Raw genomic sequence first — 17,615 nt, 5'->3', positions numbered from 1 at the left:
GTCCGTACAGTTTGTCCTCAATCAACCTGCACAACTGTACAAATGCCCTCCCTTGCCCCTTTACTTCTACCCTGGCAATGAAAACATAACATATATTATGAACTAAAGATCGTCTTCCCCTGTTGTCTATCACCAGCGGGGTTCCCAGACCAGAAGAACCAGAGCTCAAACTGTCTCAGGTGGTGAGGAGCCTATGGTAATATCTCAGTTTATATACAGTTTAAACCATATATTAGTTCCCAGACACCACATAGGAATTTTGTCTTCCCGCTAGTTTTGTGAATCTCTTTGGTAAAAGCCTACACTGGGTAGAAAGCCACATGAGGACTTTCATTTATACAATGTTCTCGAAGCCATCCATGGCTGGTAGGTAAGTATATTAGTTACATCAGTTAAGTTATGTACGTGAGTAATTTTAATAGTTGTAACTTATGTTATGTAATAAGTCAGCGTTGACTTTGGTTCCATTGGGGACATGAACAGCGGTCTCCTGGGTGGAAGTCATGCGTTTGTTGACCCATCCGTCCACCCCAACCTCGTCATTACATGGACTTTGTCGCTCTTTTTTGCTACGTCACCTGACATGTTTTTTCTATGACATTCGTGCCTAAAATAACACTCTAACACGCACTAAAGGGCATTGTGGCAAGTCGGCATGTGAAATAACTTAAGACATTGCCGTGTTACTCATGCGCCATTTGGTGATACCAGGCCAGGCAGATATTTTTTGGCCTTGATCAGTGTCTTTTAATATTGGATATCTGACCTGCTGTTTTGATTTACTTGAATGTTGATAAACTATTAATCTGGCACATTAATATAAGAGCTGTGGACGACTTAATTTTACACACCTTATTTTTCACAAGGTACTTGATCCAAATACTGGAGGTCCTGGTTCAAATATATCAAGTTTATAAGCTTAAGTTATTGATATCACGTGAATAAAAGTTTAACTAGAGAAGGCGACTTTGATCCTTAGGATCACCTCAGGACATGTCTGGCGTCCTATGTTCGAGGATGTTAACAGTCTTTTCTAAAACATCCCTACAGTTAATGTGATTGTTTGGTTGGCTATTTCAGTGATCTTTATGCCACAAATGGTTAATAGTTCACTCAGCAAAGTAGTAATGATACACTACTTTTCCGCATGCGATGTTTGTCCTGTTCTGTGTTTCATTGTGTTATGTGTGTGAAGGTCAAAGGTCAAATGCAGTCACCTACTTTCCCATTAGAGTTCTTTTGTCGTATGTTGTTCCTAAACTGTTTCTGTCACTGTGCTGTGCAGCTGAGATGGGAACCGATTTTAAAATTTTTGTGTTCTTCTTGATAGATGTTGACAAAGAAAAGGCTTGTGGTATGTTGGAATAACTCTAAATGTGCCTTTTATTCAAAACAGCAGAATTCATCCACTTACCCTAACGTGTGCCCTGACTCCGTGCAGAATCATTTAAAATTATTAAAAGATTCCCCCCCACATGTCCCTCCGTATGTCAGCATGTACTGATGAGTTGTTTTTGCTTTGCTCTCTCTCTACACTTGGCCAGTCTCCCACATCGACTGCTTACGCCTTGACCACCCCTGGCCTGCCCCCTGGATGGGAGGAGAGGAAGGACGGCAAGGGAAGAACTTATTACGTCAACCATAACAGCCGCACCACTACTTGGACTAGGCCAATTGTGCAGGTACAGCAGGTCTGAAGGCTGGCTGGCAGACTCTATGCATGGGACTGGACCTTACCTCGGCCCCTGTCAGGGCCTAGGCCTGTGTGTCGGACCTCTTCCTCTATTGCCGCTGTGTTTCTCCTCTGTGTAGCCATAAAGAATGATGGAAAGAGACACAGCTTTGCAACCACAAAGTCTCTTTTTCTGTCTTTCTCTCTGTCCGGTTTCCTCTTCTGTCCAACATTTATTGTATGTCTTCCTTCTCTTGTCTAGCATTTTGTTTTGTACTCTGGATGAAGTGCAACTCTGTATTGGTCACACTTTTCTAAACCCTCTCATGGAACTGCAACCACCACTTTTCCCTCCCTTTTCCCATTTCTACCCAGTTTTTCCACTTGTCTTCTCCCTGTCTTTTCTGTCTGCAAATGAGGCAGCTCCACATAGTCTGAGCTCAGAGAGAGACCGCTACATGGGACTGGGTGTATCTTTAACGCTCATGTCTCTTCTCTTTGAAATCCACCATTTTCATTTCTGCTTTTATCAGAACACAGCCGTTTATATATTATACGTGTCCGTCTTTTGTCTTTCGTCACTTTCTTCTTTTCTCTCATTCTCATCTGTTTTTCTTAGTACTCAAAAGGAGAGGACACTGCCAAATGATTTCAATAACTAAACTTCATGTCATTGCTTTCTCTTTGGTACATAGTTATGGCCTATTTTAAATGTGGGTTTACCCATTGTAGCAGCCATTTGGGTTAGGGTTATGAGTAACACTCATTTTCATTTTTCCAGTATATTATTTTACTGACCCCAAGCCTTTGTCCCTGTTTTCTAGTTGGCTGCATAGTCTTAATCATTAATAATTATGTTTTAATGGACATAAATGATGATCTTCTTGGGCCTTTAGGAACCATGCTTTTGACATTTTAGGTGGCAGACAAGCATCTGTGACAGCATGGCTTATGATGAGAACAAGTATTTCTCTTTTTTTGGTTTCGCACAGCAAACACTTATTTCAACCACACTTAATCTCAAAAGTGCTATTTTCACTGACAGCTGACTGAAGACGGAGCCAGCACCTCAGCAGCAACAGGAGGCGCCTCGGCCCTGGCACCTGCACCTACCCCCTCCTCCTCCTCCAATGCTTCCAACAACCACCTCCATGAGCCCCAAGTCCGACGACCTCGTAGCCTCAGCTCCCCTACCGTCACCCTTTCCACACCCTTGGAGGTGAGAATTAGCCACCTGTACCGTTCCCGCTCCGCCACACCTATATCCTTTTCCTCTGTTCACTCCTTAAGGACTACTTATTTCTGTCTCGTCTTCTCTCCACTCTTCCACGCTTTCTTGTCATGGAGGTCTTCATTGTATCCCCATTTTCATCCCTTGATGAAGACGAACAAATCATGATCCTCACACATCTACATCAGCCAGCCAGTCTTCAATTTTCTTCTTTATTACACCATTCTAACGTTATCTGTCCTTCTTCTAGGTTAACTGTTTTTCTCTCTTTTCACCCTTGCCAGCACTATGGAAATCAGTCATCAGTCTTTTTTCATCTCTTCTTTTCATCTCTTTTATTGAGAATGATTTTCTTTTTTCACATTGCTCTTATTTATTAATTAATTTTTTCCTCCATCTTCACCCAAGACTGAGCTGATGACCGAGCGCCAAAACAGCTCTGTGATTAGTCACACCAAATTGTCCGGAGCTTTACTCCGGCTTTGTTTTTTCCACAGTGGTGAATTTGTGAACTATATGCACTCTTGGTACATTCAGCATTTCATTCTGCAGCACTGCGTGTTTTAAAAGCAATAACAGAATGAAGCTGGCACTGTAAATCCAAGAAGGTAGATGTTAAGTTACTGCAAGATGAATAAATTATTTGAATGAATCACAAATGATTGTTGTAATTTGCCAAAGCAAACCTGGAGATGTCAAAATCAATGATATTGATCTTGGAAATTAAGTATTATTAAATCCAGAGGCCATTTTACTAACACAAAGGCAACTATAAAAGCATATTAAAATGCTACCGTTACATCTCATGGGTAGCATTTGAATGGCAACCTTTGTGATTACTTTTTGAAGGATTTAAGTTTTTTTTTCATCTTTTATTGTCTCCATAGTGGCTACACAATGTGTTTTTTTTAATCCATTGACACATACACTTTCACTCTCAACACTTACAATGGCTGGGATATCAGACAGTAGACGATGCAGTGTCTGATTCTTCAACAACAACAACAACAACAAAAAAAAAACAGAGGCTGTGCATATATATGTTCACACCAACTTTTATGAAGGAATATGTAAGCATTTAACACTAGAACTGCTAACGGGTCAAATTTACCCGCAGCTGTTTTTCGATTGTAGGTAACTTTGTTTCCATATAAAATTCAAGTCCCCCAGTCTTTTTCCCTAGTAAAATTTACCCCTAGAGAATACAGTCATTTTCACGCTATGCATTTTAAGTGTTTAAATAAATATTCTATGTTGCTATTGGCAACGCCTTTTCTACTACAGGAATTAGACCTGCTCAGCGCCGTGAGTGAAGGAGACTCTGACGGTGGGGGCTGAGCGACGTGTCCTGGGTTGATTCTGCATCTGACGGATCATTATCTGACAGCGACCCACTTGCATGAAGTAAACATGTATAAGAGTTGCATAAAAGCAGTGCTTAGGGCCTTTAGCTTTTGGGTAGGCTAAATGATCATCAAAACTAATGCTGCAGTAGCCTAATTTTTCCCTGTGATAGAGGTGTGGTTTGCGGTCCCTTCAAGAGAGCGTACGGCTCCCTCATGTGCTTTTTGACCTGTGGAGGCTAAAGTTTTCCAGCACTTGTGATCATTATACAGTTTTCTGTTGGGTAAAATCTACTTTGAAATTTGGAACTGAAACAAGCAGAACTGTATAGCCTACTTCATTAGTCTATTATTATTATTATTATTACCGCCTATAAAACACTAGGCTACAATAGTCAGTTATTTTTCTAAATTGAATGCTGCATTTAAATTCAAGCTGTGTTTAGAATATAACTAGGCTATAACATCTAGGCTACAACAGCGGCGCGCATGGCCTTGCCCTTGCATGGTAAAGGCATAATGGAAGGGATGGTGTGTATGGGAAATGCAGTCAAGGTGCTGAATGTTTTCCAAAGTGTGTTGGAGCAACATGTAGCACAAATAATCACAAAATCAATGCATTTTAATAGCGGGTAAGTTTTACCGGCTGTGGCGGTTATAGGTATACAACGAACCCTGGAAGTTCTAGTGTTAAGGCTACCTCAAAAACTTCACGCACCATAAGTCCTGTACGTGCAGATGTTCTACTGTAAAATTCTTCAAGCCATCAGTTTTCTTAATGAAAGTAAGCCATGGAGCAAGCAGCCATCTGGAGAGGGGGTATACTGAGAAGCAGCTGCTGTACATTTGAAGTGTATGACTTAGCCTTGTAGTGGACAGATTAAATATTCAACTTAAAAACAAAAAGAATGGAACATTGTTAAAGTACCCCAAATCCTCAATGATCCTAAATAGCCTAAATGTGAATAATCATTAAGCTCTCCACTGTATGGTCATATTTCTCATGACATATCGTCTGCCCTGTATGCATTTCATGAAGCCAGTTTCTTAATCATTGGTCAGGAGGTTTAATAATCAGACAGCACAGGCGGTTAATGTGCCACATGACTCCACAGGTAATAACTTTAACATTTCACCTTTTCATTTTGACATACATTATATACAAATAACTAATTATGACCGTCCTAAAAAATGTTTTTGAGTTGGATTTTGTTACATCTGTCAGATTGTTTACTGTCATCTTAGCTGTGTGTGTTTTTTATGCATGAGCGTTTCGGGAATGTTGTTTTTATGTGTGTGAACGCGATTGCAGCTTAAAGCAGCAGATGGTCTGACTATTTAGAAAACTTGTGAAACTTTTGATTCAGTCATTTTCATCTATTTAGACATTAATCATCAACGCAAAATCCATTTGGACTTAAACTTTAAATTATGAAATCTAGCTATAAATACACCACGCAAACTTGGCTAATTAGGATCAACACAGTATATCTCGTTCTGCCTCTTTTTGACCTCCTCCTGCATTTAATGGCTTTACTCTGTGGTGAAGACCCTGTGCTATTACCAAGGGAACGGACCTGAAGGAGGTTTAATTAAGGGTGTGTGTGTGTGTGTGTGTGTGTGTGTGTGTGTGTGTGTGTGTGCGTCCGTTAACAAGTCCGTTAACAAGGCATTGTAGAAGTAGAAGGAAGTGATACACTCACTACAAAATGTTGTAATTACAACTTCCAGAGGAGGTGGCGTCTGTGTATTAATTCAGTCTTTTTCTTTCGTTAAAAATCAGATCAGTCAGTGATAATTGCAGCTAAAAGAATAATGCGGTGCTGGAACCCTCATTTGTCTGAGCAAATTTAGTCTGTTTAAGCTTTTAACATGCCAGTAATTGTAGGTTTGTAGATAAATGGCTCATGGAACAGTGGTATTATGTTGTAATTCGTTTTTCTTTTAGCCTTGACCAAGGTTATAGTTTTTCAGTAAACAGTTAGCAGTTTTTCTTGGACTTACATCATCATGAATGTCTACATAAAAGTTGTTATTGTACCATTAAGACTCAGATGCAATATGCAGGGAATCTGTAAAAGCTGACATCTGTAGAACTTCAAGCCTCGATGCATTTTCTGTTGACATTTCGATGGGCAACTTGACATGTCGATGGAGCATGCCATGTGGAAATTGATTAGCTTCCTTCCCTCTTTCTTTACATGGGAATCAAAAGAGTTTACCCATGGCTTTCTCAGATACAATATTGTGTTGATGATGTTGATGGTTTTTCCTAGATCCTAGACCTTTTCTAATCTTGTTCAGTTTTCTACCAAGGCAACTCTTTGAAGACTGGTTTCCATCCTGTTATTGTCCGCTGTGTTTCAAAGGATCAGTGATGATTTGTTTCATGCCGTCAGTCATCCATGTTCGGTTACAACTTTCATCCTCTCCTTTGAGCCCAACAGGAGTGATAGTATTGTATTCAGTTTTTACATTTTTATTTATTTATTTATTTTTTTTTACATTTGGTTCCAGGGAGCCAACAACATCCAGGTGAGGAGGGCAGTAAAGGACACGTTCTCCAACCCGCAGTCTCCCCAGCCGTCCCCCTACAGCTCCCCCAAGTCACAGCACAAGACACAGCAGAGCTTCCTGCCACCAGGCTGGGAGATGAGGATAGCCCCCAATGGACGGCCTTTCTTCATCGACCACAACAGCAGAATCACCACCTGGGTAAGCTAACCAGGCTGAATTGCACTTTACGCTAAAACGATGATTCATGAAATATGAATGAAGGGTAAAGCTTTATTTTACAGGTCTGGAATTGCCTAATAATTTCCAGTAAGTTTCCAGGAAAGAGCTATATCAATAGGGAATAGTTGTAGGGAAAATAATGGACCATTTTCAGTTCCAGTGAATTGCTTGCATAACCTTAGTGCAGCATATATGAGGATTTAAAGTTTCCAGTAATAAATTAATAATGAAAGAGCATTTACTTTGGTTTACACTTCCTCTGAAAATCAACAGCTGTGTAGAAACATAACAACTAAATTGAAATCACACCCCCCCCCCCCCTACCATTTTACATTCTTCTTTCCTGGAAACTTGTGAGGACCCTTAAAGTGTGAGCATATGAAGCTACATAATTGATAAGTGGTTAATATTTATTTTTTCTGAATGTGATTATGAGCGTTATTCGACAGTTTAAGTTATCTAGGGCAGTTGTTAGTGGATCTTCCCGGATCTTTTGGTGACATCTGCTGGTTTAAGTTCATTTCACATTTACGTCAGTCCTTATTAGGATTCAGCTGGACTGGATTCAAGTGGACTTTTTGGGAGTTGTTATATTGAAAAGCTGCTGTTTTTTTCATTAAATCCAGAACAAAAGTAAAATGATGTTTTTATGATTTAAAAAAAATATATTTCTGAAATAATTCATATGCATCACTGTCTCTCTTCCTTCCCTCCCTCTGTCTTTTGACAACCAGGAGGATCCCAGGTTGAAATACCCAGTCCATATGAGGAATAAGAACTCAATGGAGCCTGGGGACCTTGGTCCTCTTCCTGTAAGTACAGTCACAATTACACCAACTGCATATTCAACCTTTGGCCCACAGCACACATTAGGTCCCGATAATCTCTGTTCACTCATTCAAAAGTGCCATTAAAATGGTTAGATTAGATAAATGTGGAACCAGTTTCCTAAGCTAAACTTTGAATGAGAGCAGGTATTTATTCCTCTTACTCCACCATCAGTGAGTTATCATTTTTTTGTTGTGGGTTTTGACTGCAGGTCAGCTTAAATAGCCTAACTGAGTGGTCCATGTTTAAATTTGAATGTAGATGAAGTGGCTTTTTTCACTAAAAGATGAGACATCATTATGTGAACAGACATCTTCTTTTTAGCCTTGTTAGAAAAGAGGGAGACTGTAACTGGTGAGGATGAGAAAGCAGAGTCTGGGGGATGTGATAATACCTAATTAGGAGGTGGAGACTGTCTGTCACCTGCACTATTATCTGTTTGACACAGACAAACTCCCAACAAGCGGGCCAAACTTGACAATAGGTAGCTGTTGATTAATCAAAGCTTCATGGGTTTGTACATCTCACAGGCTTGTGTGGTGTGTGCATGTGTGTGTTCTCTCTCTCCCTCCTTTCTCTTTCTCTTTTCTCTCCGTTCTGGTGGATCTAATGTATGCTACTTCTTCTACACCTGGCCATGTCTGTTTGGCAGCACCTACCAGAGGAGGTTGGTTGGTGCCTCCCTCCCTCTGCCTGCCTTCCTACCTGTCTGGTCTGGTGCAGTCTGGTCAAATGCCTGCAAGACAGCCTTGCGCTTTCGTTTAAATTTTTTTTCCCTCTTTCTATCTCTTCTCTTTGTCATGACCGGCATGGATGGACTTGTACCTCTCCCTTCCTTTTCATGAGTATTTTACACCACTTCCTTCTCTCTCTGTGTCCCCATCCATGCACCGCCACCACATCTTCTGTTAACGATTTAACACCCCCCCCCCCCCTTCTCCCGGGATCCCTCCGGCTGCTCTGTTGTCTGTGTACCTGGTTCAGTGTCTGAGGCGCAGATAGACGAGTTGGGAAAGTGGAACGAGGCGAGATGCACCACATATTTGAGAGAGAGAGAGAGAGAGAGAGAGAGAGAATGAACAGGGTTGAATAAGGGGCAGGGGGAGGGATGGAGGTTTCAAGAGAAGCAAAAGAAGCTATATATGTATGTTAGAGGAAGGTTTTATGCTGCATACGTTATTAGCTATCCTACTCATACAGTAGCAGCATACTTAGGAGTGTGTGTGTGTGTGTGTGTGTGTGTGTGTGTGTGTGTGTGTGTGGCCTGTGACACTATACTAAGTGGTCACCATGCCAGTGGTGGTGTACTGGTTTGAACTAGTGGTGGTGAATTAACCTTTGTGTTGTGGTCGTACCCCTGCCTTGCTGACGTTGTCAGACGTGACTCAAATAGGAGAGAAAATCCCTTCAGTTCCTTTGCGGTGTTTGATTAAGCTTGCCACGGCTGCAGTGCTGGGCTGTCAGTGTTTGGATCGTTTTTATGGTCAGTCAAGTTCAATCAAACAAATTAAAAAAGGAAAAAGAAAGTGGATGGATTTAAATTACTATTTGAGCATGGCCTGTTTAATAGTGCTGTGTAATGGGGATTGTGCTTCTCATTCTTCCTCTCTCTTTTTGCTCCCTTTTTTTTGTAGCCTGGATGGGAAGAAAGAGTTCACTCAGACGGACGCACCTTCTACATTGACCACAGTAAGACGACTCCATATTACCACTTTCTGTCTCCTCCATGCTTGTATTTGGTCATGTGTGTCTTACTTATCTGCCTTGTTATTTTTTTATAGTGTGTAGTGGTTACAGTGCAGCAACAGATTTTTCAGTGTCAGGGAAAGCAAAGCACCTCATCCATCACAGCAGAAACTCAGTCGACAGGTTGTGTTTTAAAATGTATTGTATTATGGCCTTGTGTAGTGCAACGGTGTCACTTCACTGATAAATCTGTAGTCATAAGAGTTGAAGTTGAATTTTATTCATTATTGATTAATCTGTTTTTATTTCATAAATAAATTCTGCTGTTTAGTCTACAAAATCTCAGAAATTTGTGAAAAATACCCTTTACATTTCCCAGAGCCTAAGGTGACCTCTTCTAATTACAAATTTTGTCCGACTAAGAGTCTAAACCCAAAGAAATTCAATTTACAACGATATAAAACATAGAAAAGCAGCAAATAAAAACCATCACCATTTTAAACCATCAAATGTTTCAGGTTTTTAACAAAAATTTAATTTCAAGAAGTCTTGGTCTTGGTATGGTTGCCTAAAGGTTTTGCTGTATTTGTGTCATCCAGATACAAAGAACACGCAGTGGGAGGACCCGCGTCTGCAGAGTCCAGCTATCACAGGACCTGTGAGTGGTTTCCTCTTACTGCCCCACTACTTCAGTCTCTGCCACAGCAGTGCTACAACATGGAAACAAGTTCTTCTTTTAACATTGTGGCTCTATCTGACACACACACACACACACACACACACACACACACACTAGCCTCAGTGTCTTTGTACAACAAAGATAAATCGCTTTGTCACTGGGGTTGTCGCTTAACATGCCAACACCTTTGTGTCGTTCTCTGTTCTACTTCAGATATTGTTCTTCCTCTTTGCCAACTTACACTCTGTTTTAACAAGACATAGAAGTATATTTTGTTTCCCTGTAAAACATTTACATCACAAGCCAAATATGGATAAGTACATTGATCACTCTTTGACCATTTCTTGACTCTCGTGTGTGTCGTTTGTTATTCTGTGCAGGCTGTTCCCTACTCCAGAGAGTTCAAGCAGAAATACGACTACTTCAGGAAGAAATTGAAGAAACCGGTAAGAGGAGATTTTTAAAATACAGATCTGTCTTGGGTTTCTGGGTGCTTACTGGGGAACTTTTGCATAACACTGCCAGGGCAAAGCTATATTTGGCCAAAATCTCACCGCTTCTCCTTGCTGAAGATGGCAGTCTAATTTGCTTCTATTTTGATTATGCTTGATTGCATACTTATTCAACTTTCTTGACACTGTCTTGGCACTATGTGACAGAGTTTGATATTTTTATTGCGTGTTAAACATTCATTGCAATCATTTCACTTTTTTTGTGATTAACACTTGGTAGGTGGAGTACAATGATAACAGATGGAAATGATGATGATGATGAGATTCATTTGCACTGACTTTGGCTTTTACACTGCATTCAGTTTAAGGTCACCAAGCATGATTACTACACTGAGGGTAATGTCCACACTGAGTTGTTTTTAAAAAGGAAAAATGCATTTTATTTTTGTAATAAATTTTGCATTATTGACGTAATAATTACTTCAATAGGCTTGCAAACCCTCTAGCAAGTAATAAACACCCTGGACCTTTTCTGTGTTTTGCAGAGTTAATCACAGAGTCAATCTGCATTTACAGCATCTTCATTTATTATTTTACATAAAAATAATAATAAGCATTCTTCACAAGCTTGTTGTAAATTACATTTAACAATATTGTAACAACCTCTTGAGTCGCTGGTTTGTAGGAGCACCTTTAGCAGCAGTTACACTTCTTGCTCTTCCTTGATGAGTCTAAATAATTGTATTGTCTTTGTACCAAGATCACACACTTCCACCTTTCGTGATCAAATAAAAATTTAATAAAATTTATTTATAAATTTTTTTTTTTTATATATTACAGGCTGACATCCCCAACCGATTCGAGATGAAGCTACACAGGAACAACATCTTTGAAGAGTCGTACCGTCGAATCATGTCCCTGAAGAGGCCTGATGTTCTGAAGGCACGGCTGTGGATCGAGTTTGAGTCGGAGAAAGGATTGGACTACGGTGGTGTGGCCAGAGAATGGTTCTTCCTCTTATCTAAGGAGATGTTCAATCCTTACTACGGCCTGTTTGAATACTCTGCCACGTAAGTCTCTGCTTGTTTGTTTGTGTTGGCTTTAGATTTTAGATTTACCTGAAGAGAGTGGTGTGAACCCTTTTAACGGGATATGATACAGGACACAGGCAATAGTGTTGAGCAAAGCTGATGTAGTAAAGGAATCTTGCTATGTATTTGCAACCATGGAAAAATCTCCAAAAGTCACTCATATCTTTGGTTGGCTTTTTGTGGAGTAAGGGGCAGAGCTTCTGTATTGTGTCCCTGTGAGACTTGTTAAAGTTTCCTTTTACTTTGATTAACTTTTCCTCTCATTAAAAAAGTCATCCTGGAACAAATTTTTCCCACATACAAAATGCGTCAACATAATTACAGTCGACTTTGTTTTCCTTTTCTTGGCACCCTCATCAATAATTGGCGGCTCAGTTGATTCTCTGTAAGGCAAAGCTAACAAAAATAAATAATATGAATGAAGCTGTTGAAAAGGGAATGACATTTAAGAATACTCTGGAGTGCTCCATTTAATAGAAAATAAGAGTATGCTTAAAACTTTCAGCCTTTGATATTAAACCACTTAGTGATTATTCATCACAGCAATTTTTAGAAATTATTTATCGAACATCCTCGTGCAGCTTAGGGCTGGGCGGTATATCTGTATAATGAGGTATACCGATATAATTTCAAAAGAGAAATGAAATTAGACAATACCGTTTATACCGATATAGTTTGATGTTGAGTTGATTAATGTTTCCGTAAAGTCCTGCCAGTACTTGCTCCTCTCTCTCTCCCTCACCGCGCAACCTCGCCCCTCCCTCTGCGTGTGCACGCAGCCGTCTGCACGCACGCACGCAGTCTCAACAGGATGGAGAGAGAGACAGTCCTGGTCGACACTGTTAAAAGACCTGGCTTGTAAAAAGAAAAAACACGATCCATTCAGTGTTTTCCACACATACACTTTACTTCGGCAGTTTTGAAAAGTCCAGAAGACAAGTTCTTTTTTTTGGTGACTTTATACAGCCTAGCCTACCACTGATGGAGAAAGTCACCGAAGCGGGCATACAGGGAGAGAGACGGTAAAGCGTCTTTTCCAATGCACCGTACCAGCTCGACTCGCCTCAACTCTACTCGCCTTTTTTTGGTTTTCCATTGTGTAAAAGTTGTACTTGAACCTGCTACCAAGTACTTTATCCTTATCACCTCCGTCTTATGTGTCTTTACATTCTGAGCAATGTTGAAACGTTTTAACTTAAATCAAGAGACAGCTGTTTGTGTGTCGCTGGTGTGTGTGGCATTGAACATTGCGTTGCGGCAGTTGTGTGTGGCGTCGCTATGACGACCACCTAGATTGAGGGGTGCTATCTCTGGGTACTATCTGCAATGGAAAACAGAGGCTGGGTTTAGTCGAGCTGATACCGGAAAAACGAACGCAGACGTGTTTGTAGTCGAGGTACGTTAGGTCTATGAGTGTGAAGAGAACTTAAGGAGGCAAATTCAATAAGTGAGTGATACTTTAGACGTGGAATGAAGTATAATTTAAACGGTGAAATGAGCAAGTTACTAAAAATAGTTAAAACATGCCCGCTAAAACCGCCCCCCTCCCCAGCCCGCTTAGCAGAAAATACCGGAATTCTGCCTAACAGTACCAGGATATGACTTTTTGGCCATATCGCCCAGTCCTAGTGCAGCTGCAGTTAAATGAAAAGCCAATGCTTAGCAACCACCTTGACGTTTTCTGTGTCCACTTGCTCGTGGGTGCAAAAAAACATACAAATATGATAACCATTAACCGGGGGCGGAGCTAGACTGTCAGCACAGTGGGGGCAGAGCTTCATCGTGGGCCCACCTCCAGCAAAGACATATTAACCAAGTTTACATGACCCCAGACTCACCCTGAAAGTCCCCAGAGTCTGTCTGCTTCGCTGCTGCCGGAGCAGCCTTTCTACTGAATGTTTTTGCTTACACCAGAAGCGCTGCAGTGCGTCCAGGAAGCGTCCCAGCATCAAGCAGCACAGCGCAGATGAACCGGGCAGGAAGTCCGACACAGAAACGGCAGCGAAACGGTCAATTATCAAAATAAAATACCCATTACAGACTTTCGATCGTATATCAACAATAAACACAGTTAAATCAAACAAAAAGGAAGAAAATTTACTATGTAGCCTACTTAATCATAGCAGAAGCACAAAAAGCAAGCAATAATCACCAAATCAACAAAATCTAAACATGTCTGCAAAGTCCGGCAATTAACAGCAAGTCATTAACGCGGGGCAGGCTACACGCTTTGCTGCAGAAATGCTCCTGAGAGGCTTACAGTGGAAGTTGATGCAGTGAATAAACCACTGTGCACATGCAGCCTACGTCCGTCCCTCAGAATTCCCATGATGCATGAGGGTGAAGGGAGTTTTCTTAAAATGTGCTAGTAAGTTTGCCATGTACCCACGCCACCTCCGCTTATGCCCTATTAAATCTAGGTCAGTTGTGTTAATTTACCAGTCCTCCTGCACTTTGATCAAATCCATTTTCTTCATTTTTGGTAAACTTCCTCTTTTCATAGCTTGCAAATAACATTGAAATGTATTTATTAGCATACTAGTATGATATTTAGAAGTTTAAGTAATGACTTTCTTCCTCTGTGCAGGGACAACTACACTCTCCAGATCAATCCCAACTCTGGGCTGTGCAACGAGGATCACCTCTCCTATTTCAAGTTCATTGGACGTGTGGCAGGAATGGCTGTGTTTCATGGCAAACTACTGGATGGTAAGCTGCTTGATGCTGAATCCTGTCTTTGACATTAGAAATTTCCTGGGGGGGGAAATTGTGTTATTATGTGTATTTTCAGGTCTCATGCATGAGAACACTTAAGCAACATTTTCATTGATGTTTTTAAACTTTTCTCCACACACATCCTGTTACAGCATAGTTTTGTTTTCTGCTTTCTTTAGGCTTTTTCATTCGACCCTTCTACAAGATGATGCTGGGAAAACAGATCTCCCTTAATGACATGGAGTCTGTGGTAAGCTTTCACTGCCAAACTGATTCATTATTTAAAAAAATCTGCAATTCTGGGCAGTGTAAGGTATATTTAGTCAGTATGCTTTTAATTTGCTAATTCACTTGAATTATTTTGAAAGTCAGCAATTTCTTAAATTAACAATTGAGCTATCAACACTTGTTTTATTTGGACTTGTTCTACATTCATGCAGTGTTGAATCTAACCCTGCAATCTCACAAATGAAAGCAAATGAATGACTTAATTTTCTTTGTGTTTAATTTGTGTCTGCGCTGCGTTGTATCCCTGCAGGACAGTGAATACTACAACTCTCTGAAGTGGATTCTGGAGAATGACCCCACTGAGCTGGACCTGAGGTTTTGTATTGACGAGGACAACTTTGGACAGGTGCGCAGGCTTCAATCGGTCACTTTGAGTCTGTTAAAATCCACATTTTCATTTCAGTAAAGCAATGTAGTTGGGTATCAGGAGTTTCTTGGCCTTTAATTTTTCTTGTGGTTTTCGTTCTCAGACGTATCAGGTCGACCTGAAGCCCAGCGGCTCCGACATGGTGGTCACCAATGAGAACAAAAAGGAATACATTGAGTGAGAACATTACACATTTTGTTTTTTGATGAGTAGTTAACTGGCTTTTAGCAACAATTATCATAAAGCTAAATCAATCAAACAATATTATTCAATGTCAATGATCTTCCCTCTGACAGCCTGGTCATCCAGTGGAGGTTTGTCAATCGGGTCCAGAAGCAGATGAATGCCTTCTTGGAGGTATTTATGTGCAGTAATACAATCACCACTTGGGGGCAATGTGACCACAGACTTTGTGTTGGCATGCCATAGACCCTTAGTATAAGGGTTAAATTCAACATCTGTATCTAAATAAGTATTTGGAGCTTTTAAACATTACTTAGAGGGATGATTTATTTTCTTTTTGTTTTAATTTTCAGGGCTTCACTGAGCTCATTCTCATAGATCTGATCAAGATCTTTGATGAAAACGAACTGGAGGTATGAATTTTTTATTAAATCTGTTTCACAGCTCTTAACCCTCTCCTGCAATTATCATATCTGTGCACATTACACCTCTGTGGAATGTGACATGGAGCATTTTAACTTTAACTTAACAGAATTATTTCTTGAGACGGAAAGTGGTAATGGTTGTAAATGTTTGCTTTCTTTCTGTTCTCCCTCGCCTTCTGATTCTGTGTAGCTACTCATGTGTGGTCTGGGTGACGTTGACGTCAACGATTGGAGACAACACACTGTTTACAAGAACGGCTACTGTCCCAACCATCCTGTTATACAGTGGTTCTGGAAGGTACATCTGTGATACATCCACACATGGACACATGCACACGCACAACTGATTTTTGCAAACACGTACTGTGTAAATCGTCTAGCCGCGTTGGTTCCAGTCCTCTTTCCCTCCATCCAGCGTGCAACGGGTTTGATGGCCTCGCTTTTGAAGATCAAAGTCTGTTTGGAAGAACAGGCTTGTTTGCTCTGATGAAAGAGCCTAAAGTAGTACCGGCCCTGGTTATCATCTGTCTTGACTTGAGCGTTAACACACAAGGCAAACAACACACACAGACAACAGTGTCATGTCATCTGATTAAGTGAACTGGCTCAAACGGCTTCTGTTTGAATTTGGGCTGTGTTTGATTTTATGGTTTTCCTACATGCACGCACGCACACAGGCTAGATTGCAAAACTGTGCAAAAGCTTTGCTGCTTTGAATCATTTCATCTTCTCTTTGTTGTTGAAATGAGTATCATGGTGTGGGGATAGTGAATTTTAAATAACTCTTTTTCAGGGTAGTGATTAATATTTAAAATATTAACTATAATAAACAAATAAAGTAAGTGTTTGTCACAGAGATTTTGTCTTTCCTGTCTCGTCAGGTTGTCCTGTTGATGGATGCGGAAAAAAGGATCCGACTCCTCCAGTTTGTAACGGGAACGTCACGAGTGCCCATGAATGGCTTTGCCGAGCTTTATGGTACGTTACCTTAGGTTTCCTTTTATTTCTTGCTTATATAACATTACCAGGTCTTTAAAATAATTTACTGGATTATCTGTTTAAACTGCAAGTCCTAAGCGTCATGTACTAGTGACAAAAATTGCTTTCTGTGAAAAGATGAGCCAATAGTTACAGTTCCCAGAACTCACTGTATACATAGAGATAGATAATGTGTATAACAGATGAGGAATGTTCAGAAATATAAGATTATTTAAGATTTTATAGATACTATAGATTTATGTATGAGGTTTTAAAATCATTGAATCACTAAAAATGGGAAATATTTTAAATTATTTACGTAAAATACAATAATTGGCCAAATGCTGTCCTTCCATACCTAATGAATTTACCTAGAGATTAAATTTGTGATTTAATGAAAGTATTCCTACATCTCAACTGTGTCATCATAGTTTGTTGTTATTGTTTGTTACAGGTTCTAATGGGCCGCAGCTGTTCACAATTGAGCAGTGGGGAACACCAGATAAGTTGCCAAGAGCTCACACGTGGTATGTCTATATGCCTATAAGGACTTTGGTACTAGTCACAGCAGTTCTTTGAGCTAAATGCTAACATCAGCATGCTCACAATGACAATGCTAATATGCTCATGCTAAGCAGGAGTAATGTTTGCCATGATCACCCTATTAGTGTAGCATGCTAGTACGCTAACATTTTCTTATTGGCACTAAACGAAAGTACAACTGAGCTTGATGGTATGTGGTCAATAACAAATTAAAAAGTTTACCTTCTGGAGACTGGGGATCATCAAAGTCACTAAATTACATAGTCCACGAATGTTTGTACCAAATGTTCATCAAGTGCTTGTAGAGATATTTCACAAAATAAATGAACATTTAACGAAAACTTTGACTTGCCAGTGGTGCTAGAGGAAATGTCAGGGGATCATGAAAGTCGGTTAGA

General features: G+C 40.2%; 1 protein-coding gene across 4 annotated transcripts in view; it reads left to right on the top strand.

Annotated features, from left to right (window-relative positions):
* The window catches only part of nedd4l (NEDD4 like E3 ubiquitin protein ligase), a 48,833-nt gene that overhangs the window by 29,118 nt on the left and 2,100 nt on the right, over positions 1-17,615 (top strand). For 3 of the 4 annotated variants that reach the window (XM_038733090.1, XM_038733089.1, XM_038733087.1), the window contains 18 exons: positions 137-196; positions 1,545-1,682; positions 2,718-2,891; positions 6,764-6,961; positions 7,717-7,794; positions 9,445-9,499; positions 10,096-10,154; positions 10,556-10,621; positions 11,468-11,697; positions 14,306-14,427; positions 14,613-14,683; positions 14,972-15,067; positions 15,192-15,265; positions 15,385-15,445; positions 15,625-15,684; positions 15,887-15,994; positions 16,578-16,674; positions 17,129-17,201. In XM_038733090.1, coding sequence (XP_038589018.1) covers positions 137-196; positions 1,545-1,682; positions 2,718-2,891; positions 6,764-6,961; positions 7,717-7,794; positions 9,445-9,499; positions 10,096-10,154; positions 10,556-10,621; positions 11,468-11,697; positions 14,306-14,427; positions 14,613-14,683; positions 14,972-15,067; positions 15,192-15,265; positions 15,385-15,445; positions 15,625-15,684; positions 15,887-15,994; positions 16,578-16,674; positions 17,129-17,201 — 1,820 coding nt within the window. The remainder of the gene's footprint in view (positions 1-136; positions 197-1,544; positions 1,683-2,717; positions 2,892-6,763; positions 6,962-7,716; positions 7,795-9,444; positions 9,500-10,095; positions 10,155-10,555; positions 10,622-11,467; positions 11,698-14,305; positions 14,428-14,612; positions 14,684-14,971; positions 15,068-15,191; positions 15,266-15,384; positions 15,446-15,624; positions 15,685-15,886; positions 15,995-16,577; positions 16,675-17,128; positions 17,202-17,615) is intronic. The other variant, XM_038733088.1, reaches the window with a different exon arrangement.

This window comes from Micropterus salmoides, unplaced genomic scaffold (genome assembly GCF_014851395.1).
Source record: "Micropterus salmoides isolate LMB-PRFRI ecotype aquatic unplaced genomic scaffold, ASM1485139v1 Ms_hic_scaffold_20, whole genome shotgun sequence".
Classification (NCBI taxonomy): domain Eukaryota; kingdom Metazoa; phylum Chordata; class Actinopteri; order Centrarchiformes; family Centrarchidae; genus Micropterus; species Micropterus salmoides.
This window is presented reverse-complemented; position numbering and strand designations above follow the sequence as displayed.